At 41.8% G+C, this 23,910-nt stretch overlaps 2 protein-coding genes across 2 annotated transcripts; one reads left to right on the top strand and one right to left on the bottom strand.

The window, feature by feature from the left end:
- Nucleotides 1-2,389: 2,389 nt before the first annotated feature.
- Nucleotides 2,390-17,486, bottom strand: CEBPZ (CCAAT enhancer binding protein zeta). The gene is made up of 16 exons (XM_032183782.1): nt 17,331-17,486; nt 15,732-17,248; nt 14,452-14,683; nt 13,753-13,927; nt 12,516-12,604; nt 11,940-11,993; nt 11,116-11,218; nt 10,782-10,850; nt 8,752-8,818; nt 7,821-7,921; nt 6,925-6,985; nt 5,698-5,909; nt 4,621-4,704; nt 4,061-4,122; nt 3,894-3,975; nt 2,390-3,072 (listed from the first exon to the last, which is right to left on the bottom strand). The coding sequence occupies exons 1-16, from the start codon at nt 17,484-17,486 to the stop codon at nt 2,933-2,935; spliced, it is 3,204 nt and encodes a 1,067-aa protein (XP_032039673.1). The 3' UTR covers nt 2,390-2,932.
- Nucleotides 17,487-17,573: 87 nt separating this feature from the next.
- NDUFAF7 (NADH:ubiquinone oxidoreductase complex assembly factor 7) lies at nt 17,574-22,781 on the top strand. Its single transcript, XM_032183781.1, has 9 exons — nt 17,574-17,804; nt 17,894-17,968; nt 18,066-18,176; nt 19,134-19,344; nt 19,848-19,906; nt 20,615-20,728; nt 21,528-21,671; nt 21,946-22,119; nt 22,488-22,781. The coding sequence occupies exons 1-9, from the start codon at nt 17,574-17,576 to the stop codon at nt 22,698-22,700; spliced, it is 1,332 nt and encodes a 443-aa protein (XP_032039672.1). The 3' UTR covers nt 22,701-22,781.
- The last annotated feature ends 1,129 nt before the right edge of the window (nt 22,782-23,910 follow it).

Genomic DNA, 23,910 nt, shown 5'->3' with positions numbered 1-23,910 from the left:
TTGCTGGGGATTGAAACTGCTGGTCTAATGCAGTTAAGTGCCTTTAAATAGGCATTTTTAAGGGGTGGAGTAGAAATACTTGGCATTATTTCTGCCTCTGCCTCTACTCCTGAAAAACCTTTAGAATTTGATACATTTCTTTCTCTTCCCCTTCCCACCTTTCTGGAAACAGAAACTGGGTTGATCTTGCCCATTTATCATCTACAGAGAAGGAATTACTTTAGTACTAAATCCCACTGTGAGCAAGTAATACTAGCAAGCTTGGCCACCAGGGAGAACAGAATTGGAAAAGAATTGCCCTGTAATAGCAGCAAGGTATTAAAACTAATCTTAAATAACATTAATAGGAAAAAAGAGCCTCATAGGAAAGTCCTTAGTAATGAAAGTCCCGAGAGATTTTGACAATAAACTCATCTCCATACCATGAATCAAGAAAAGAAAACAATGAAATCAAAACCACAGAACAAAAAGACCACCACTGAGGGGGAAGTGATGCTGCCATTTTGGTAGGTGTGATTGCTGGGCCGCTCTCCATCACCTATCAGCGGTCATGGTCATCCACAGAGGTCCTGGATGACTGGAGACTTGCTGATGCAACACTCATCTGTAAGGAGGGTCGTAAGGAGGAACCGGGGTCTACAGGTCTATCAGTCTGACCTTGGTGCCAGGAAAGGTGATGAATAGTTCATCTTGAATGCAGTCACGCAATGTATGTGGGACCACTATGTTCCTGAAAGCCAAGTGCCTGACCAACCTCATCTCCTCCTGACTGGGTGACCCTGCTGGCAGATGAGGGAAAGCCTGTCAATGTGGTCTACCTAGACTTCAGCAAGGCCTTTGACGCAGCTCAGATTGGAACAGCTCAACACAACACGACTGGGCATGGCTCAGATCAGTTCAGCACGTCTCGGCACAGTTTGGCATGGCCCAGCACAGCTCAGCACTGCTTAGCATGACATGGCTCAGCATGGTTTGGCTCGGTATGGTTCAGTACGGCTCGGCAGGGCTCAGCACTGTTTGGCACGGCTTGGCACAGCTTAGCATGGGTTGACACAGCCTAGCACGGTTTGACGCATATTGGCACAGCCGGGCATGGCGCGTCTTGGCAAGGCACGGATCGGCTCGGCACAGCCCAGCGTGGTTTGGCCCGGATAGGCACTGCCCAGCCGCCCTCTCGTCGCCTTCCCTCTCCGTGAGGCGGGCGGGCGCGGCCGCCATTACGTGGCCGCCCCCTAGGGGAGGAGCGCGGCGGCGCCGGGCGTGCGCGGCCGTTGATGGCGGCCGGGCGGCCATGAGGCGGCGGCTGCTGGCGGGGCTGGTGGCGCTGGAGGCGACCGCGCTGGGCGGCGTCCTCCTGCTCTACCGCGCCATGGACAGCAGCCGAGGTGCGGGGGGCCGGGGAGCAGCTCGGGGCTGGGCGAGGTGCTTGGGAGAGCGGCGCGGCGCCGCCGGGCTCGTTCCAACTGCGGGGTTTTATATTTTTTAAAGAACATAGCGGAGCTTAGCCGGTGCGGCAGGGAGGTTGAACATCGCGCCTGTGCGTAGCGAGAGCGCTGCCTCGAGCAAGGAGGGGAGGCGGGCGCTGCTCGCTCCCGTGTCGGCCGCGCAGCCCCGGGGGCTCCCCGGGCTCGCCCCTGGGGTCGGGCTGCGCCGGGTCCCCCTGCAGCTGGCAGCTGCGGCCCATGAAGCCTCTGAGGCTCCAGCCGTGGCGCTGGGGTAGCACAGCAATGAGCCAGCTCCCGGCTGAGGGGATCCGCCCTGCAGTGTCCGCCTGCTGCCCTGGGGCCAGCCGGGCCGGCCTGGGGACACCAGCTTACCCCTGCTAGCAGCCAGGCAGGGAGCTGGTCTCAGCTGCTCAAGTTCCAGTTGGTCTCAGCTTCCACGGCTTCTCATTTCTCCCACTTCTTACTACACCATCCCAGTTCCAACGCGTCCTTCTACTTTTTCTTTATTGTATAGTTTTGCAGGGCGCACTGAGCTCATCCAGTAGCTGACTGCACGCAGGAGGAGGCTTTCAGCACTTCATGCTAATATGCTATCATTTTCATGATCTGTCCCTGATCTGCTGTAAATCATTCACATGACATAAAGCTGTCATTTCATGGTTTTCTGTTGGGCTGGTGCAGCTACTCGCAGGAGGATTCAGTGAACACCTAAGGCCATATAGGGAAAGTAAGGTTCCTACTATTCCTTTAAGTGTCTGCTTTGAGCATCCTTCATCTTCAAGTCTAGCCCGTATTTGGTTGACACCAGTACAAGGAAGCTTAGAAAACACACAGGAGAAACCTGAGTACAGTTGTGATACAATTAAAAAAAAAAAAAATCAGATAACATTATTTGAGGGCAGCTATAACAAAGAGCTAGGACAAACGTAGAAAAAAAAAAGTAATTAGAAAAATAGTGCATTTAATTATTTGTCTTGAAATATGCTGTGTAAATTAACCGATTTATCTTTCTTGTCAGATTTCAGATACACAATGCAGAAAAGGTTTCCATCAATTCTGGAAGGTAGGCTTGTAGTTTGCTTCGAAAAGATGGCTCAAGCTTCTGTTGCATCTTATGTATAAAACAGATTTTCTTACTGCTTAAAACTACCCCAGGAGAGATTGCAGAAGCGTTTACTGTAATGTGTAGGTGTGGCTGGAGTGTCAAATGGGTGGAAGACTTACTCAGAAGTGGAAGACTATACACCCAACCAAACCAGCCATAAAGTGGCTCACCTTTATACAGTTCTAATTTACAGCTAACAAATATTTTCTTTCTTTTCAGTTTATTACAAATCAAATGAGTGGGCTGGAATTCATGGCATAAAGGAGAATGACCAAATGGCATGGTTAAGCAACAAAAACTAAAAGTAAGAAAAACAGGTGGATAAGAAAAATAATTATTTTAGAACAGCTATTGTAAAAATGTCCACATTAAGGTGTTTGGTTCACCTTTTTGATTTCTTGCCTTTGTACTTCTTTTTCAGCCCTTTGTGCCTGAACTGTTTCTTCCTTTTGATGATGCTTTTCACATCTCTGTTGTGGAGCCACCTGTCACGCTCTACTTCCCACTTGATCTGTTTGACATCTGTAAGAGGGAAGATGAGAAGTGAGAAACTGATGGATACTTCTGTACATTATGTGGAATATGGATAAATCACGTAGAACTTAAAACTTGACTACTTTATCTATAAATGTTAATAAAGTGCAAATTGCTGGATTTGACACCTGAGAATTTTTTTTTCCATTTCACAATATGTACCATCTCAAAATCTCCATGTTTAAGACCACCCTTGCCATTGATTTGTATTTTATTAATGTTCCTGTGGAAGTATGCACTGCTTGAATGCTGCTGTTAATACTTTTTCAGGTGACACCAGAAAGACTTGTACAGGTTATACAAAGAAAGGTTTACATTTATGCCTTTACAAAGGTTATACAAAGAAAGGACCGAAAGCAGTACACATTTAATTTGTATTAATTTGAAGTTATTTCTAGAAAGTTACTTTTTCCTCACCGATCTAGCAAGGAAATATTTCCAATAAAGATATCTGTGCTATGTCTTCCCTTGACAAGGAGCCAGAATACTCTTTATCAGAGCAGAATTCACATGAAAGCATGAGTAACAGCATATTGCCACTTCTTATTTACAGTGTAAAAGGAGCACATGCTAGCCTGCTTCTCTTTTCTGAAGCCTTACTCACTCCAGCAGTCACAGTTAATATTAGTTTTTTTTTCAGTCAAGAGAGATGCTCGGTACTAAGTCATGTCTCACTGATCTTGAGCTGCTGTCCCTATTGTGTGCTCTCTGACCTGGTATGTATCCCAGTTAAGTATGTCTTTTTAAGTACAGAATCTGAAAACAAGTAGCAGCTTTACAGCTATCTGCTCTTCACAGCATGTACTTACCTGCATTATCTCTGTTAGCCATGGCATTCAATCCGATATTGTCAAACTTGGACCCAGCATTTTCATCCAGCAGATAGCCAAACTTTAAAAAGACAAATTTTATATTTTAGTATTAAGAAACATGTAAAACACTTAATCACTTTTTTTTAAGCACTAATCAAACTTGCCTCCTCTGCGGATGCCAGCATATTGGCATCTGTGAGTTTCCTCTTCTTTCCTCGGCTGGATCCTACAAACAAAAAGTATGATTCGTATGAGACAGAATTTCAAATTTACAATGATACTTAAACAAAATGTATTTTTTTTTTTAATTATTGCTATTGTTTAATAAGACCACCTAAAAGGGATGTTAGAAAGCTTTACTCACCACCCCCTTAAAAGGAGAAAAAAAAATTCCAAACAGAACTAAATAGCACAATTCTAAGCAATGTGTGTCAGTATCAAATGCACCCCCACAAGCTAGAGTAACTGCCAGAAAAACTCCATCCTTCCTTCAAATAGAACTCCTTCAATCCCCAATCCTTCAAGAGCAGATTGTCATTCTGAATTAGGCCACCCTGGTTGGAGGACAAAGGAAAAAATTTGTTTTTATCTGTAGTTTATTCAAATCTGAAGCCAGATCCAAAAGTGTAGATAATCTACTGTATTAAACACCTCTGAAGCCAAAGTTTTCAGACTTATTTGCATTAAGTCTTCTTAAAAGGAAATAATGGCAGCGTTTCCTTACCTTCAAGCGATCCCACAGAATTTATCTCTTTCTTTCTCTTGGTCTTTTTTCCGACAGACTTTGATTGGCTGTCATTCTTAAGGTCTGTCAGGGAATTAAAAAAAAAAGTCAATTCCTTATTCTCATAATTCATGCATGATATTTCACAGAATCACAGAATCACAGAATTTTCTAGGTTGGAAGAGACCTCAAGGTCATCGAGTCCAACCTCCAACCTAACGCTAACAGCCCTCCACTAAACCATATCCCCAAGCTCTATATTTAAAGCACACTACCCAATAAAATATCTATTTAGATATATTTGTCTAGTGCAAGTCTTTATTTCAAAAATGTGTAAGTTTAAAACACAGTGGACAGAATTATCAATTAAAAATTGTTCAGTGGTGTGTCATTCCTCATAACTTATTTCCTTAATATTTGTGCTGTGGAAAAATGATAGTAAGATAACAATATGAAGGCTAAAACATTATGTAAACTTCGAATGTCTGCTTGGTAAGCCTAATGAAGTAACAATCTCATGAAAGATTAAGGTGTGAACAGCTGTATAAATAGTTTACTGGTTCTACCTTCAATCATCTTCCTGTGACTTTAAGTCATCAGTTGAAATACTCCATTAATCTGTGCTTTTCCAGCCACATAAAGCACATTCTGAGTAAAATGCTTTTCAGTTGAAAAGATAATAAAACCATAAAGGTGCACCAATCAGTTATTGGTACAGAAATAATAGATTTTTTATTATTTTTGTCTTTTAAATATTTTAATACTTTTGCATCTTGCATACAGTTATTTATTTATAAAGCTACGTTTGTTCTGCCATTTTTTTCAGAATGAAGAAAGCATGTTTTGTATGCAAACTGTTGAACCCAGATGCCTAATGCCCACTTTCACCTAGGAGACTGTGGCAAAAAATGTCATTTCTCTTAAGACTAAATACTACATTGTCCAGAGAAGGACTGGTCACTTCTTAAAAACCAAACCTCCCACCTAGGTAACTAAATTTAAGTATGTGATTACATATCAGGTAATGTACTTTTAAAAACTTTTTCTTCTTGTTTTTGGTATTAAATGTTACTTTACCTAGGTTGTCATCATCATCAGACACATCCATAAATACACCTCCCTCTTCATCCATATCCTTCTCAAAGTCTTCTTCATCCATGCTTCCTAAGGAGACCTCCTCATCATCCAGATCACTGAATTCATCTTCATCATCAGAATCATCCCAGTCAGCACCAGAATCCTCAGTTCTTTTGCTTTTCTTACTGCCCGTGTTTTTCTTTTTTATGTTACTAAAACAAATATGTAACAGGCTTAGCAAATCATCTGGCAAAATACTGTTTGCATCCACATAACATTTATCTACCTGCAAACACTGTTAGAAAACTTAAACATCACTGCAGCTGCACTGCATCACAGTAGTAAATGTAGGATGAGAGCTAGTGAACGTATTATGCACTCAGGTATGTTTTCAACATCATCATATGGAACTGTTAAAAACTAAACCATTTTAAGTTCTGGAGAGAATCCTATTCCAAAATAAACACAAAAGTCAGCTTTAGTATTTTTTCCTTATGTGTCTCTGCTCCTTTTCACAAAGTCTTTGTAAAAAACACGTAACACGCAGGTATTTCTAAATGAGGATAACACCTATATTCTTTTTTTCCCAGAAAGTAAACATTGCTCTTCAGACACTAGGTGCTTGGTTGTTTTGTGTCTCCTATTTTTTTTTAATACACACACTAGTCTGCATCACAAAAATGTCTTGAAAAATAAAGTTTCTGTGCTGATTTTAAAGTTGTATTGCAGATGGTTTAAGTAAAGAAGAGGCTACTTAATCAGTAATGTAACTGCTGACCTCCTGAAAACTGAGCTGTGTGATTCTGGATCCCACAAAGTTTATCACTCAGTTAGGTCCAGTTACAACCAATCCTTAGAGTAGTACCATTATGCCTCATTCTGCTTTGTTTTGTACTTGGTAATTCTCAAACAGAAACCTGAGATGATGAAAACCAAGTAAGACTGCACTTTGCTTACTGGGTCACCGCATTGTATAGATAAATACTACAGGTCTCACACTTCAAGCCAACATACTGTAAGCACCACAGGATCATGATGCCCCATTCCGAGGGATGCAGAAAAGCAGGATTACCCAGCATTCAACTGCTATTGCCTTTTTTTTTTTTTTTTTTTTTTTTTGCAAAGTGATACGCGCAGTCTTTCTGAAAAACCTCTATCCAGTTTCTCAAAGTAAAACTCTATATGGGTATTAGAACAAGAGATGAAAGAATTGTCTCAAGGTCTTACCCAGCAAAATCAAGGTCATCCTGGCTAACATCAACAGCACTATCATCAGCTTCAAATGTATCTGGGGGGGGAAATTCAAAGAAAACAAAACTTTTTACTAAAAGATATCAAAAAAAAAAAAACGTGAAGTCAATGCAAAATACATTATTTTAGGTGTCATTTTCCTGACTAGTTAATAACATCTGCTTCAATAACAAAGGGCCCTGATTTCAGGGAGCAAAAGCTCCTATCATCAGATTCACTTCGGAATAAATTGCTCTTAAAAAAAAAAAAGTGGTAAAAATGAGATCTGAAAAATTAGAAATGTTCTGATTCAGAGAGTAAAATCTAACATTAGACTACCTTTAATTTAAGCATCTCAATTTAATGTCAAAAATTTTCAGAGACAGTTTATGTATTAGAAATACTAACAATTAAATGGTAAATACAATTAGTGACAGGTTCTTCTCATAACTAGGACCATATTAATCATGTCACTAAGGAATACCCCCAGTATGGGAGCTCTGAATTCTATAAAAAACATTATACAAAATTATAAATGTTATTTAATGCTTAGGTTACACTACGAAAAGAACAAAAGGGCACAAACTGCTATTTACAAGTTTATATTCAAACTCTGAAAACTTCCAGCCTGAGCTGAACAAGCTGAACACTACTGGAGTAGTGAGAGAAACTTTCTACAAGACAGCGATCCATCTGGCCTGTCTCATGTGAGGGGACAGTATGACCTGCTGACTATAGTAGCATAGAATAGGAATTGAAAAGATAGTTTTCTTCTACTTTCATATGACTGTATTTGGTTCTTTTATACAACATAAACTAGTGAAGGATACATTAATAATTCATATAAGCACAAAATACTGGGACAGTTACTTCACGGAAAACCGTAACCTTACCCAACGCTCTTTCGAACTCATCATCATCTACGTCTTCCACACTTTCTTCATCCTCTTGATGATTTCGTTTCTCTCTCTTATTGTCAATCTTTGTATAAAATCTGAAATAACATAATTGCTCTCAAACACGAAGGCACAAGAGATGATCTTTATGACAAGTTTAAAAAAAAAAAAAAAAAACAAAAAACAGGAGATTGCTTCATGCGTATTTCCCCAGCTAAAAAGTGTAAGTTAACTGCTTCATCCCAAAACAGAGATTTGTATTTTCTTTGTTTTTTAAACTGTAAGCCACTACCGTAAAGTTTAAAACCAAGGAATTTTACAGAGGTGACAGAAATCATTCTGAACATACTGAATTCATAAAAGGGCAAAAGGAAGATGGGAAAAGAAAGACTGATCTCCCAAGGAGATATGAACTACTTTTTGCCAAATGTGTCACACTTCAACTTAAGTATTATAGCTGCATTTTTAGACAATGATCCGAAAGGAAAACCAACCATATAGAAAAAATCATAAAAAAATGCAGAAGATTAGCTCCTCTGACTTTCTTCGCACTGTTCCATTTTAATAAGCTTTGATATTAGTAACATAAACAATTAATAAAAATATTCCATTTTCTTAAATCTACTTCTGATGCGTAAGAATTGCAACCCACAAGACATTCACCATCACCCAGTGTTTAAGTTATATTATAATGTCAACTTACTTGATATGTAGACTGGTTGCTTTCATTCATAAGTAATATTCTTTCCTTTTGCCCAATTTTGAAATTATGTTCTAAGGAAAGTACTGTCATCACAAGTCACTCAAATTAATCAAAATTTGCAAACGTTTGGAACACTACAGAATATTTATGAAAAGCAATTTTTTTTTTGAAGGCAATGCACTCAAAAACAAAACTTACAATGAATGTTGTCAAATATTTCATTACCTGTGAAAGAACACTTCATCCACTGGGATTTTGCTTTCATCTCTGGCAAGGAATTCTTTACTGTTGACTGCAAAGGCCAAAAAGAATTGATATTACTTCAAGTTGAAATGATTGTTATTCATTTGAAAGGTGAAACAGCATTGCACAGACAGAAGCACACTGATATCCAGTGTCATCTGTTAAATAAAGCAACTTCATCACAAAACCACTTCAAACCTGTACTAAATGATCACTTAATTTCTTCAATTCAAAATAAACTAAAGAATGCAATAAACAAACTGTATCCTCAAATGCACTGTAGGTAAAGCTTCTTAGTTTAATCTTTGATAGCCCTAAAGCCATGCACAATTATGGATACATCAGCTAATCTGTAGCAGTAAAACCTCTGCACAACACCACAGACCTGAAGTGACACGAAGCACATCCCTGAAAATGTTACAGATTCCAGCACAGAAGATGGTACCTCCCTCTGTCCTCGAGCAGCAACTTTCACTGAGTTTTTACACTGATTTTTAACTAATAGTTCTTAATTACTGTAAAAATTGCGCCTAGACAAAACCCAGCCTCTTTCAGGAGGCAGGAAGATGCTAACCAAAATAACAATGCCAGAGATACATTACGCTAATCCTAGCAACAGCTGCAGCTGAGGCACTGCATGAAGGAATCCATATCATTTAAGGAAAGAGGTTAATGAAATTTACATCATTTTATAAATCAATTTTCTTATTTTTAAGTCACTTTTATTAAGCAGAATGTGGTTACACAATAACTTGGAAACAAAAAAAAACATTAACTACATACTACTACTGCAATAACTACTAGATAAGCTTACATTTTAAAGATTTTTACATTATTTTATGTATTAAAAAAAATAAAAAGGATTATTTGTAAAACTAGGATGCCAGACATAAAAATGGCATGTTTGTGCGCAGAAACCTTAGTATTTTATAAATACGTCTATCTCTGAAGTTAGTACCCTAACAGATTGCCCTTCTAACTAGAAATACCATAACCTGGAACAAACTCTAAGGTTTTTAGAATTTTTCCCCAATGCTGTTGCCAGCTATAAGCACAATATTCTAATTTTTTCGTATAAGATTGCAAATCTACTCTCTACCCAGTGAGTGTACTATCTTTTTTCATACAAGGGTATGCAGAGAAGGGTAGTCTGGCATGAGAGAAGATACAGAAAGCATATGCAGGTGATAGCAAGGCACACTGTTTGCAGTAGCTTTGTCCTTTGCTGTTACACATTTTTAAGGGCTAAGAGGAAGTATGACCTTAACAATGCCTAAGAAAAAGGAATTATATTGATAGAAAATAATTGACAACTAAAGGAAAAAATACAGGGAAAAGAAAGGTATTAGCAAGCTTTGACGTGTAAAGCCAAGTGAAAGTACAGTAGAAGAAAAACTGCTTTCCTACTCAAAGATAATGACTGAAGGAATCACAGAATCACAGAATTTCTAGGTTGGAAGAGACCTCAAGATCATCGAGTCCAACCTCTGACCTAACGCTAACAGTCCCCACTAAACCATATCCCTAAGCTCTACATCTAAACGTCTTTTGAAGACTTCCAGGGATGGTGACTCCACCACTTCCCTGGGCAGCCTGTTCCAGTGCCTCACAACCCTTTCAGTGAAGAAGTTCTTCCTAACATCTAACCTAAAACTCCCCTGGCTCAACTTAAGCCCATTCCCCCTTGTCCTGTCTCCAGGCACGTGGGAGAACAGACCAACCCCCACCTCGCTAAAAAAAGGAACTCAGTTCCTTTGTCTCAAGATGATTTAATGGATCCAAAGTTTCAGCTGTGGAGACTTCATGCACCCTTACATGAAGTTTAGACCTGATCCTGAACATCAAATACCACTCTTGATGGACAGAACTTGCTATCTGTTCTTCTTTTATTGCTAGCAGAAGTGGTATGGACAGCACACAGGATGGATGCCCACAACAATCAGTCAAGAATTTCTTAACTATAAAATTATGACTTCTTATTCATAATCTTAAAGGGTAAGTGGCTGGATTACCTGCAAGAGTTCGCCTGTCTGTCATAAACTGCTTCTTCTTCCGCTGCATTACCACACTGCTGGTGTTCTCTGTAGCAGAACAAAAAACACTTCATTACAACTGATACAAAGCTGGGAGGAGTGACCGATATGCCAACAAACATATCAAGGGAAGGGATTCTTTCTGCTAAGGTGCAGACATCTCTCATGCTGCCCTGAAGACTGACGCCATTCCTCTGTTGCACCACGTGTACTCCAAATTCTTGACAAGCACAAATTGGCACTTGACTGTCTGACAGAAGTTTCATCGTCAATAATCAAGATTAAATGCTAATATGTACATAGCAATGTTTACCTTTGCCTTTATTGGGTTTGGGATTTCTGTACACAAAACGATCCAAGAATCTCATTAATGTGAAATCCTGCAAAGGGTCACCGGAGTACTGAATGTGATTTCCCTGAAAGGAGAAAAAATCGTTACAGTCTTCATTTTCAAAAGACAGCAACAAAACATAGTTAGAGGACTCAAACAGACCAAGATCATTAAACCACAATTCGAAAGACAAGGACTTGGGGGATATTTCATCATATAAGCCTGAAAGGTTGCAGCCTTTATACTTTTTTGTTTTTGAAATACCAGTATTTTCTACAAAAAGCATCTCTCTTGCTTTGTTTCAGTGATGAACTACCTTGCAATGTACTGTACTAACAGACAAAACATTTTTATTGACAAAAAGATTTACAGCTTGCAGCCAGGAAGTCAGTACTCGGTGTAATTTAAATATCATATATTCAAATGAATATAAAAATTCTAAGCAAGCATTGTGCACAATTCAGCAGAATTAAAAAGGATTTGATTCAAGAGCAGAGCTCCCCACATTCAAAAAAAAAAAAAAAACAGAACTTTAAACAGATAGACAAAAACTCTAAACCAGCTTTAAGAATCACGTGATACCATGTTTTCGCCAAGTTGATTACTTCTGTGAGCAGCCTGCTTTACATAAAAAGGCTTTGATTCCATGAAAGGCTTTGTTTTCGAGCGTATGCTACTCACAGTGTTGCAGAACTTCTAATTACCTGCAGAGTTCAAGGAGGCCTTACGATGTGTTTTTTTTTTAATGGTAAAGGACAGCTAACAAAAAAATCAAAGTTCAAAGCTAGAGACTGATAAAGACTTACTTCTAGAATTGTTTTTGCAAACAGAGCCACAGATGGATGGTAGTGTTCGGAAAGCTGAAAAACACAAATCATTTGTTTATTTCTAGTCCAAAAATAAATGCGAACATCATTCATGCTGTCATATCAGACTCCTGACACTACGTTTTAACACCACTCTGCAACTCACCAAATAAAACACAGACCTGCATGAGTAGCAGAAGGCCGATGTGCTCTGCCCTTGAACAACTGAGAAACATCAAGTTCTAACCTTCTACTTACATTAACTAAATACAATGAGGATCAACTATAGTTTTATTTAATGCAATGCTAGAAAGTTTTGTTAATAAAAACTAAGATCCAAAAGTCAAAAAAAAAAAATTATTACAGTTCAAATCTCCACCTAAAAGTTACTATTCCCTCCTCTGGACTATCAGCACTGAATGTAGCATAAACAAGTTTAGAGCTGAACAATGTGTCCTTTAACCTCTGTCACATTACCCAGGTAGCTACTGCAAAAATAACCAAGTTAATTTTCTTCTCCTGAAGCAAGAGCCATACTAAGAAACACTTTAGAGTACCAACACAAGAATGCTTTACCTTCTTCAGTTCCCAAAGGCTTGTACTTTCAGCACCATAGTAGAGAGGACTTCGGTGCAAAGGATCATATGAAACCCCATTCTTCCTGCCTAGGGGGCAAAGGAGACGAAAAAAAGACTTAAATTTCCTCAAGCAACTTTATGAGAGTATTATTTTCATTTCACCATGACAGCAATGCCGCCCATCATTCTTAGCTGGACAGGCCACAGATTTGTACAGTAGCAAGACAGGATTATATTCAGCAGCCCAGACTATGATCAGGACACAGGAGAGTTCAAAGGATTTGCTTCCAAGGAATCCCCTGAAAAGCCCTGCTCTGCTCCAAAAAGGAAGTGATTGTCCCCTTGTACACAGCACCAGTAAGACTGCATCTTGAATACTGGTCAGTTTTGGGCCCCTCACTACACGAATATTGAGTTGCTTGAGCATGTAGAGAGAAGAGCAACAAAGCTGAAAAAAGGAACCAAAAAACAAGTGTTATGAGGAGCAGCTAAACGAGCCAGGGCTGTTCAGTCTGGAGACGAGGTGGCTGAGGGGAGACCTCGTTGCTCTCTACAACTGCCTGAAAGGAGCCCGCAACAAGAAGGGTGTTGGTCTCTTTTCTCAGGTGACAAGTGATGGGATGTGAAGAAACGGCTTTAAGTCGTACCAGATTGGACATTAGGAAGAATTTCTTCACAGTGAGGATGGTCAAGCATTGGAAGGGCTGCCCAGGAAGGTGGTGGAGTCCTCACCCCTGGAAGTATTTAAGAGACATGGCACTAAGGGACATGGCTTGGTGATGGGACTCGGTAGGTCAGGTTGATGGTTGGACTTGATGTCTTGAAGGGCCTTTCCAACCTAGATGGTTCTACGTTGCTATGAAAAGGTCATCAGGAAAGAAAAAAGCTAGAAGCAGGCTCAGAGCTAGACAACTTGTTTTAGCAAGCTTCAAGTGAAGGTGCAGTTACACATCGTAACACTGGCTACGTTGCTCTGTGGGTGTTTCAATTTAGAAGCAAGAAATCCCCAATCTGTTTACTACTTAGGCACAAGTACACTGAACTACGTACAGAGAAAATTGCTAGGAGATTAACACAGTCTCTTCGGAAAACCAGAAAAATGATTCTGATTGCTTTGAATCAAACTTACATTTAAAAAAAATAAAACAATGTTTAAATCAATTTTACAAAAAACTCTTGGTCAACGTGTTACTGAAGTTAGGCCTTGCATGCATTATAGTTTCTTGCTAATTTACCTCTCATATTCACATGATGCACCCATGAAGCTGCTGAGCTCGAATTGTCTGGTTTACCAGAATTTTCTGCTGTACTTCCCTCTTCCTTTTCTACTTCTTTGTCTGCATCTACAAATTTTTCCTCATTCTCTTCATCGTCTTCCTGATCCTTAAAGCACTCTTCTTCATCAGACTCCTAAATAAATTTAAAAAAAAAAAAGTTTGTGAACACCTTCTCCTTTCCAGTTTTATTCTGATTTGTTAGAAAGATGCATGTATTTCTAAAGTAGCTGCTCACAAAAACACAGACAAACAATGGCCAGTATTTCTGCAACACAGACTTTTGGCCTTGATATTTACAAGACTTAAAACTGAACTCTACAGTCACAAAGAAGGACATGTTTGGAAAAAGCTTTCTGGGCAGGAACGTTTACCTGCTTGCTTATATGGCATTTAGCAAAATAATCCTCTCTCCATAAAAGAAGGACATAAGACTTGCTAGAATGTTTACATCTATACAGATTCTTAATGTAATTATGATTGTTCAAGTACTTTCTCCCATAAGGTAACCAAATGTTAGTAAACTCTGATAAAAATTCTGTTTAGAAAGGCAGTCCTTCCAGTAAAGGAGGAATTACTTGCAAAGGGAAACAGGTTAGGGAAAGGCGTTCATGAAATTAGCTCTTAGTAAAAGCCCAACGAAATAAAGAAATGCTGTACCATGTGATCCTGTAACTGGACCCTTAGTCCTGGTTTTACTTTCAGAAGCTCGGACAGAAGGTAGAGGGTTCCACAAATGAAGGGTGGCGTTTGCCCGCAAGCAACTTGAAGTAACCTCTTCACAAAGGCCTTCACCCGCCGTAATACTACATCTGCCTTCAGAGACTTATAGACAAGGTTAAGAAACATGGATGGCTTTGAGCAGGCTGCTAAACCAGGATCTAGAAGCTTCCTGTAGAAAACGCAGGAGAAAATACTGTTAATTGTCACGATGCACATAGAATAGTAATTGCTGTCAACAACAATTAGGTACATTTTTCAGACTGGTATCTAGAAGACCACTTCCAGCTTGCTCGCCAATACTCCAAACCATTATGACCAAGCCCAAAACATCAATGGCTGAGTAATAGTTTTAATCTTCAGTATATCGTATATTATGAATACAGCTAGCAGTAAATGAAAAAAAAAAATACTAGAGAAACAGAGCTCAACAGAAAAGTTTAAAAATTGAAGACGTATAAAGTGAGAAGGTGATCTATTCAGATGTTCAAAAAGTAGAAAGAAAATGGTTAGCAATCAGCAAGCTTCACAATGAGTCCAGGTATCTGTGTTGTCCAGGTATCTGTGTTAGCAAGTGCATTTTCTATTCTACTTTTTTCCAGGCCACCTGGCTCAGGAAGGCCGCTAAATGCATTGCATGTCCTGGGAGAACCTGAGCTCCCTTTCTAAAATCACCAGCAATTAAACAGAAGCCTGCAAGGATCCTATGAAGAGTCTAAAAAATCAGCCAGGACAGAAGAAAGTGATAGTTTTACAGCCCAAGGTTTCCCAACTTAACAAATTAAATCACCTAAGGATTTTGCTGACATTGCATTTTTTCATGAAAAAAGGATTTTCATTAAAAAAACAGGATTGTAGGCTATTACATAGCTAAAACACACTACCTGTACAAGTGATTTTAGAAGAAGCGATTATAATTTAGTTTCAAAATATATCTGGAATTAAAGCATACTACCAGAAAACAGCACAAAGCATAAAATCCTTCAGGCATGTTCCTAGGAACTACCACTACCATGTTTTATCCCCCTGTTAAGTAAAAGAAACCCCATATATTTTCTTCTAGCTCACAGAAAACATCAGAAACATCTAGCCAGCGAGACACAAAACTTGCAAGATCCTAAAAGCCAAGTACACATTTCTACAAGTTAAAATCACTTCGAATTATCAGCGACTACTTCATAAAATTAAATTTAGACCAGAAATCCAAATGTGCCACTCACTTGTATAGTGCTGCGTAGTACCTGTCCGACACAGTCTGCTGGGAGTCCATGACCTGAAACAGCAGCATCAGGGCCTGGACGCTGGTGCTGAAGTTGACGAGATGCAGAACTTTAAACAAGGTGTTCATTTGCTCCTTCACTTTCTCATCACCAGTCTCAGCGTAAGGGTAAGCTCTGTTCACCCCGCTAAGAAGAGCGCTGAGCATTTTGGATTCAACATCTTTTTTCTTAATGCAGTTCCGAAAGAAGGAGAAATACAAAGTTATCAGCTTGTTAGCCAGCGGCACTTCTTCATGACTGAGGACCATCTGGTTCAGAAAGCACATGGCATAGTACTGAGTTTTCACGCTGATGTTTGAGCGGTACAACAGCCTCTCCATCTCACTGCACACCACTCCTTTCATATTTGGATGCTTGTAAAGCAACGTCTCTAAGAGATACGAGGCTTTGGTGGCTATTTTGTTCTGCGGGTCTCCCAGTTTATTTACCAGCTGAACGAGCAGAAATTTCTCCTGCTCAGGCTTGTTGCAGAGCAGCTCATGGGCAGCTGCCAGCGCTCGCGCTTTGGTTGCTGTCACAGAGTCGTGACTCAGGGTTTCTAAGGTTTGCACAAATTCTGCCACCTGCAGTTTCAGCTGATGCTCGAAGTACCACAGTATCAGCCTCCTGTCTCTTGAATCCCTGTTGCCACTTGACATCTTCTCTATGTTGTTAAAAGGACGCTGCGAGAAGGACCACAGTTTTCGATTGTCTGGTAAAAGATCTGAAAGGAGAAGCTCCCTGAAAGTATCCAAAGCCATGAGGCTCTGCTGCCTGCCACCCTTTTTCTTGACGAGGTTCACCAAGTTCTCAACAAACTGCAGGCTGTGGACAGCGCTGTCCTGGATGAGCAGGGTCATGGCTGCCATCCTGTCGGCTAAGGTACCCGATGACACCACAGTTTTCATCCACGCCGAAGAGGCCCCCTTCTGATAATCTGTCTTGCTCTTGTACAGGTCTGTCTCGTGCTGGTACAGCTTCTGGGCCAAGGCCTTATACTTGGACAGAAGCGCCTGGTCCTGTGGCTCAGAGGAGAACTCGCTGGTGTATTCCAGGTCATACCACTTGCCTCCTGGCTTGATCAGTATCACCTGCCTGGCGTGAAACTCAAAATCCTCCTCTGGCCTCTCCTTCTGTGCCGAGAGCTGCTGCTCTGGGACCCCACCAGCTTTCTTTTTCTTGCTCTCCTTCTTGCCGCTCACTTGCTCTTTGCCTTTTTTTTCCTTTTTCCCCCCCTGCAAAGCCGGGGCGCTCTCCTTCTTCCCTTTCTCCTTCTTGGGCGGCTTCCCCTTCTCCCCACCGCCATCCTCCTCCTCCTCATCCTCCTGCAGGCAGCTCTCCGCGAACCTGCCGAGCCCCAGCGAGCTGACGAAGGCCTCCAGCTCCCCTTCCTCCAGGTCATCGATGGCGCCCTTCCTGCCGCCGTCCACCATCTCCTCCTCCTCCTCGTCCAGGGCGCACAGCATGAGGAAATCTTGCTGCGGGGACACGCGCGGCCGTTACCCCGGGGGCAGCCGTTACCGGCCGCCACGTGCTCCCGCTCCCCGCCGCGCCCCTCACCTTGGTGCCGCCGAGCCGCAGCACCTCGTCCAGCGTGAAGCCGTCCCCGCCGCCTCTATCCCCATCCCCGTCGCCATCCCCGTCCTCCTCGCTCCACTCGTCGCCGTCGCCCGCCCGCCCCTCGCCCGGCCACCGCCGTCCCCTCAGCGCCGCCATGGCCGCCTCGCCGCCCGCCCCCCGCCCGGCGCAGACGCGCTGCCTGCTCCCGGCGCGCCGCGGGGCCGTGCGCGGCCCCTCCCCGCCATGGCGCCGCTGTGGCCGGGCCGCCTGCTGCTGCCCGCGGCTCGGCGGCTCGGCGGCCGCCTCCGGGGCAGCGCCGCCGCGCTCGGTCCCCCGGGATCGGGCTCGGGGGCGCGGCCGTGCTCGGGGGGCGGCGGCGGCGGGGTGCTGCGGCACCTGCTGCTGAAGCTGCGGGCCACCGGGCCGCTGACGGTGGCCGAGTACATGCGGGAGGCGCTCACCAACCCCGGCCAGGTGCGGCGGGGCCGGGGCTCCGCGAGCCCCCCCGGGTCTGGCCCCGGTCCCGGTGCCGGCCGCGCGGCGCTCACCGCCTCCCCCCGCAGGGCTACTACACGCGGCGAGGCGGCGTCGGCGGGGACTTCGTCACGGCGCCCGAGGTCAGCCAGCTGCCGGGAGAGGTGAGCGCCCGCCGGCAGCCGGCACAGCCCGGCCGAGCCGGGGACGGGGCGGGTGCGGCTGCGGCTCAGACTGAGAGCGGCGCCGTGTCCCTGGCAGGTGGTGGGGCTCTGGTGCCTCAGCGAGTGGATGGCCGCCGGCAGGCCCGCAGCCATGCAGCTGGTGGAGCTGGGACCGGGGACGGGCGCGCTCACCGACGATGTCCTGCGGGTAGGTGGAAATAAAGGTTATTCCGCTCGTTTCTGGCTTTATTTTATTGCGTAGCTACGCTGGTATCTGAAGTAAGGTTTTGGTATGGAGGTGTAACATTCCCTAGTGGGACTTGGTGAAGAGACGGCATTGCTCTAGTGGCAGGAGAACGTGGGCTGGCCTCCGTGTGCTGAACAGGCACCTGCAACGCTGCAATCGCCTCTTGATAGAAAGGGAGGGCAGGAAAGCTCCAGCACAGATTATTCATTTATGGAAAGATCTCTTCCAAACTGGAACACCATCTTGGAGGGTGCTGCTGTGCCTAATTGAGAGGCCTTAGTGCAAGCAACAGCACGGAGCAGGGAGGCCATGAGCACAGGAGTGAAGTTGAATTCAGCTCTCTGAGGCTTTCAGGAGCTTGCTGCTTCTGAGTTAACCCTTCCTGTCCTAGCACTCTAATTATAATACTACTAATTCAAAAACCGAACTGCTAAGGGGATTTAGTACTTCAAAAGCTTTGTTTCATTTACGTATGCTAATGAAAAAGCCCAAATAACCGTAGTGAACTAAGCAATAGTGAGCAGCTTTTGTTTATGCTGTTTAAACAAACTGAACCGTTTTTCTCCCTGTTAGCTCCTCTGCAGCTACTAGAAGAGCTACTCACGTTCAAGCTACTTACTAGCATTTTATGTCCTTATTGCTATATATGTAGTAGTTCTCCAACTTCTATTAGAAGCATAGCAGCTTTTATTAAAACTAACAAATTCCCATTCTCCTTCGAGAAGAGCAAAACACAGTCCTTTCTCCCGAGAGTATTTTACTGATGAGAGCTAACAATCTTCTATCTTAAATATAATGTGATTAAAGGTTAATTTGAGACATACATGGAGCCCCTGACTGTACCTAATAGACATTTATAGACCTTTAAGACATACATGGAGCCTGTGATTGACTAATAGAACTCATCTGCCTTTGTAGGTCTTCAAGCAGCTTGCCTCTTTACTTAGTAAATGCGACGTGTCCATTCACCTGGTAGAAGTGAGTCCCAAACTCAGTGAGACCCAAGCACAGATGCTGACAGGAGGGAAGGTGCAGTCAAACTCTGAGGACGAAGCTGCTTATATGAAAGGCATCAGCAAGACTGGAATTCCAATTTACTGGTACAGAGGCATTCAAGATGTACCACAAGGTAAGCAGCTTGAACATTTTGTTACAGCAATAGCATCCTCCCTCCATTTGCAGTGTTTAATAACTGGGGACATCACACCAGCCTTCATACTGTATAGAAAAGTAGTTTTACATATACAGTCCTACTTCATGTATGAGTCTTAGATGAGATCTTGACTCAGATTCTTATAACTGAGAATCATAACTTCCTTTTGGGATAGCTATCCAGTTTCACGTAGTTTGATTCTTATTTTCTTTGCATGGGACACCATTCAGTGGTTTTGTCTAAATAATGACTGAGGAGCTAATGTTGAGATACAGATCTAAAAAAAAATCATGCACTGGAAGCTGTAGCTAGCACCTCAAGTGTTCCCTTTACTGTCTCCAAGCTGGGAATAATAGCAATTTCCCAATGACATTAACTAGTTTAATGCACTACAATTTATAAAAAACATTTAAATTTTCTGCTGGAAACAGCTATGGAAGCATTGGTATGGTAATGCATTTATTTTAACCTTTCCACAGGTTACAGCTTTTACGTAGCACATGAGTTTCTGGATGCCCTGCCAATACATAAGTTTCAGGTATAGCAAGAGGAATACCATAAATGTGACCATCAACTTAAAGGCCTTTGCTGAAGAACAGAATTATGGTGCCAAAGGGAACACATGCATGGATTATGGTGATAAAATGTTTGTAACTAAGCTTGGACAAATAAGAGCTGAACCAAGCCTTATGTTAATTGTTTTTGAATGCAAAAGCCTTTTAGAAACCTAAAGACTTGTTTTTACTTCCATAAGTAAACTTTTTTTTTCCTCTATTTTCTTACGCTACATTAATAAGGCTCCAATTCCAACATTATTCTATGTGTCACTGCCAACAAAGACAGTGCACTGGATAGCTTTCATTTGAACAGCAATGTGAATAGCAAAATGAAGTCTAGATATGTTTCAGAAGAACCTTTCAACTTCAATTTCATAATTACTTTATGAAAAGTTACTGATAGAATTGTTTTGGTAAGTTAACCAGTGCACTGTCGCTAGAAGAGGCAGCATTCTGCTCAACAGCATCATTTATTCCATTTAATTAAACCTGTACTTATTAGATCTTCAGACCCATTTCTACTGCAAGCATTTCTAAGGCAGTTTCTGGAATTAAATAGTAATGAATTATTGTTAATAGCACATTATGTGCTTAAAACTTGAGAAAATGCGTAGCACGTTAGTCCAATCAAGTAAGATTCTGTGTACCTACTAAGAGTGTAAAATGAGTACTCTGGGCTTACTAAACAGAGAACAGAGAAAGGCTGGCGTGAGGTGTTGGTTGATATAGATCCAGAGGCTCCTGACCAGCTCCGATTTGTCCTGTCACCATCCAGTACCCCTGCAACAGAAAACTTTATTCAGGTAAGATTATACCAGTCAGCGTTCATAACTTAATCATTACCCTTTCAAGTCACGCACTACCTGTCAGTTACATGGACAGAAAGAGGAGGCTTTTCCATCTATTAACAAGTAAACAGTTCCAGTTTGTATTTTACAAAACTTCCACCAGCAATTCAACCTTGTGTGCTGTGAATATATAGCACAAAAATAAACTTGTACATCAAATTTGGCAAAATCAGGGCTTAAGCAGACACTTCAGAGAGGCGGCAAGCAGCAAAGAGTTCTGTGCTGCAGGTGTCACCTCACCATCTCAATACCAGCCCTGCCTAAGCCAGGTTCTCAACCTGTTGCGTACACAGTCACTGAGTACAGGTGCGATACTAATCTGTAACGGCAAGTGTCTAAAACTTTCTTTTCCTTCTGAAGTTCACTGGATTCTTAAATTTATAAAATGAAGTAATAGAGATTTAAACCACCTACAAGATTTTATACAGAAAGGCTTTTTTGAAGTGTATGCATGGAAGAAGTGCTATTTTAATTCTTTCATTACCACAGTAATGTAGGTATTCTCACTTACCTATAAAAACTCATTCCAGTTGTCTCTGGGCTGTACAAAAGATGAAGGAAAGAGAGAACTCTGAAAGCACTAATTGGAAGTGGCCATTATCAAAAACTAGCTTGAGCAATAGGTAGCCTGGAGTATACCCCTGGACCTCCACACCCAAATAATGACAACAGTTCCAAGAAGTCAAGTGTGAAAAGTTCTTGCCCTGTACCTGTTTGCTAATACAGGTGTTTTGATGTTTGAACTCTGCACTAGCCTGAGGAAACGAGAGATCATGTGGAAGTATGTCCCGAGGCCGGTGTCCTCATTCAGAGGCTTGCCAGTCGCATCGAAAAGGATGGCGGAGCCGCACTGATTGCTGATTATGGTCACGATGGAACCAAAACTGACACTTTCCGGGTAAGGCATTTTCCCTGAAGTACTGTGCTAAAACACTCAGTTACCTTCTCACTTGGATCGTTAAGTTCCTGTACAAGAAAGGTCTTGGATGGATGTAATCACAAAAGCAACAGTATTACACTGCAACCATGAAAGTGAGTAACTGATCTTTCATTTAATCAGTACCTGCAGGGGTTTCTATCATATGGGAAGAACCACTTTGAGCCCTTGCTGCATTTACAGCTTTGCTAGACCCGGTAGGAGTAAAGCTGAGTGTAATCTTCCAATTTTTCAGGGTTTCCGGAATCACAAACTCCACGATGTGCTGAAAGCTCCAGGTACAGCAGACCTGACAGCAGATGTTGATTTCAGCTATCTTCGAAAAATGGCACAGGGAAAAATAGCCACGTTGGGCCCCATAAAACAACGGGAGTTTTTAAAGAACATGGGTGTTGACCTCCGAATGCAGGTACAAACAGTGTTTACAGGCACATAACACACTCCTAATGCACAAGCAATGCTCTTAAGCAGAAAAAGAGCTTCTTTTAAAATCAGATTTCTGTTTAAAACTACTTGTAGGTCTAAGAAAGAGTTGCTTCTCCTAGACATAAGTTACTCTGGATCCCTCAAAGTGAATTGATCATACTATGTTTAGGAGTACTTAATGCAAAAGTTGGCTACGTGGATTAATGTGTGAGTTCTGCCAGCAAGCTCACGAGTTTTACTGAACACTGGTGCTGCTATACTAGCATAAAAGAAAGGATTCAATAAGAGATTGCAGGTACCAGGGAATTTGTAGGAACGCAGGAAGGGCTACAACCTACCTTTTTGTTGTAGGTGCTCTTGCAGAATTCACGTGACTCAGCAACTCGGGAGCAGTTACTCCACAGCTATGATATGTTGATGAACCCTAAGAAAATGGGAGATCGTTTTCATTTTTTTGCCTTGCTGCCTCATCACAGACTTACACCCCCTCACAAGGAACATAATCTGCAATCCAAGTCCCCCCTCCCACCTGTTGCTGGATTTGGTGAGCTCTTACTGAAATAATATCGATTGCAATACCAAAATGTCTAATAGTGGCAGCTTCCAGTAGCAACCTATTGAATAAAAAGAGTAAAAGAAATCAAAGCCTGTGCATTTTTTGGTTTCAAGTATTAAAGCTTTTGCAATAATATAATTGGTACAGAAGTAAGCATTTCGAGTGATCTTTGAACTGAAAGCACGTGAAACATCACACTTTCTCCAGGCAGTTTTCCTCACACTGATCTTTCACAAAGCTGATAGGGAAATCACTACACTTCAGGGCTTTGGGGCATTTTGGTAGAGCATGCTTCAAGGGTACAGCTAGTGCCAAACCAAACCTAGACACTGACCTACTTAAAGCAGTGCATGTAGAAATCGAAAACTCCACATCTGGAAATGGGTGTGCACAGAGGGGAGAATGAACATTTCATGGATCTCACCGTAGAGCTAAGGGAAGTATTCACTGATGCGATCCAGTTACAATTTGTCGGTGACAAATCTGCTCTGAGACTTTAACTGTATTCAGCAGAGGTACTTGCTCAAAACAACATGCCTTGATGCCACCGAAGATTCTTTTTCAATAAATAGACTGATAATAGGAAGAATGCAAAAACAGTTTTGTTTGAAAGTACCTGCTAACAGAAATCCCATAGCAGGGTATACACCTCATGCCAGACAGAGCCCCAAACAAGTATGAAAAAATACTGACTTTGAGAACATCTGAAAGGAGAGGGAGTTCATGTAAATAAGGAGAACAAATGTGATAGGGAAATAAATTTTATTTTCAAGCTTATCAGAGGATATTTACAAACAACGGGATGTATAAAAATATAAAAGTACTTGACAGTGTCCTTTTGAGGCTATAAAATTTTACATGAGCTTTTTTCTAGCATCATCATAGCACTATTGAATGAACGCAACTTAATTCATCTAGGGATAAGGATATTAAACACTATAACCTACTGCTGTCAAAGGTTGCAGTAAAGGTAGAAAAAAGGGAATAAAAAAAAGACAGCTATTTTTATCCATCAGTGAAGAAAGTTTACTTCTGGTGGGTATCTGATTTTTTGTGGTTCTTGTACTACTAGCTTGTGGCTTCTATTGTCTGGCCCCACAAGTCTGCATATATTGTCAGGCAATCCACTCCAAAGGCCAACAGCTTTTTATTTTTTTATTTTTTTAAATACAACTTAAGAATAAATAGCGCATATAACTTCTTGAAGCACAGAGCAGA

The sequence above is a fragment of the Aythya fuligula genome, chromosome 3 (assembly GCF_009819795.1).
Source record: "Aythya fuligula isolate bAytFul2 chromosome 3, bAytFul2.pri, whole genome shotgun sequence".
NCBI classification, from domain to species: Eukaryota; Metazoa; Chordata; class Aves; order Anseriformes; family Anatidae; genus Aythya; species Aythya fuligula.
Note: the sequence above shows the minus strand (reverse complement) of the source record. Positions and strands in the feature narration are given on the sequence as shown.

Coding starts and splice junctions, on each gene's coding strand:
- NDUFAF7 (XM_032183781.1), top strand. CDS start 17,574: ATGGCGCCGCTGTGGCCGGGCCGCCTGCTGCTGCCCGCGGCTCGGCGG. Junction 18,177..19,133: donor TCACCGACGATGTCCTGCGG/GTAGGTGGAAAT, acceptor CTGCCTTTGTAG/GTCTTCAAGCAGCTTGCCTC. Junction 20,729..21,527: donor CAACAGAAAACTTTATTCAG/GTAAGATTATAC, acceptor ACTCTGCACTAG/CCTGAGGAAACGAGAGATCA.
- CEBPZ (XM_032183782.1), bottom strand. CDS start 17,486: ATGGCGGCGCTGAGGGGACGGCGGTGGCCGGGCGAGGGGCGGGCGGGC. Junction 8,819..10,781: donor AGACAGGCGAACTCTTGCAG/GTAATCCAGCCA, acceptor TGGCCTTTGCAG/TCAACAGTAAAGAATTCCTT. Junction 5,910..6,924: donor GATGACCTTGATTTTGCTGG/GTAAGACCTTGA, acceptor TATTTGTTTTAG/TAACATAAAAAAGAAAAACA.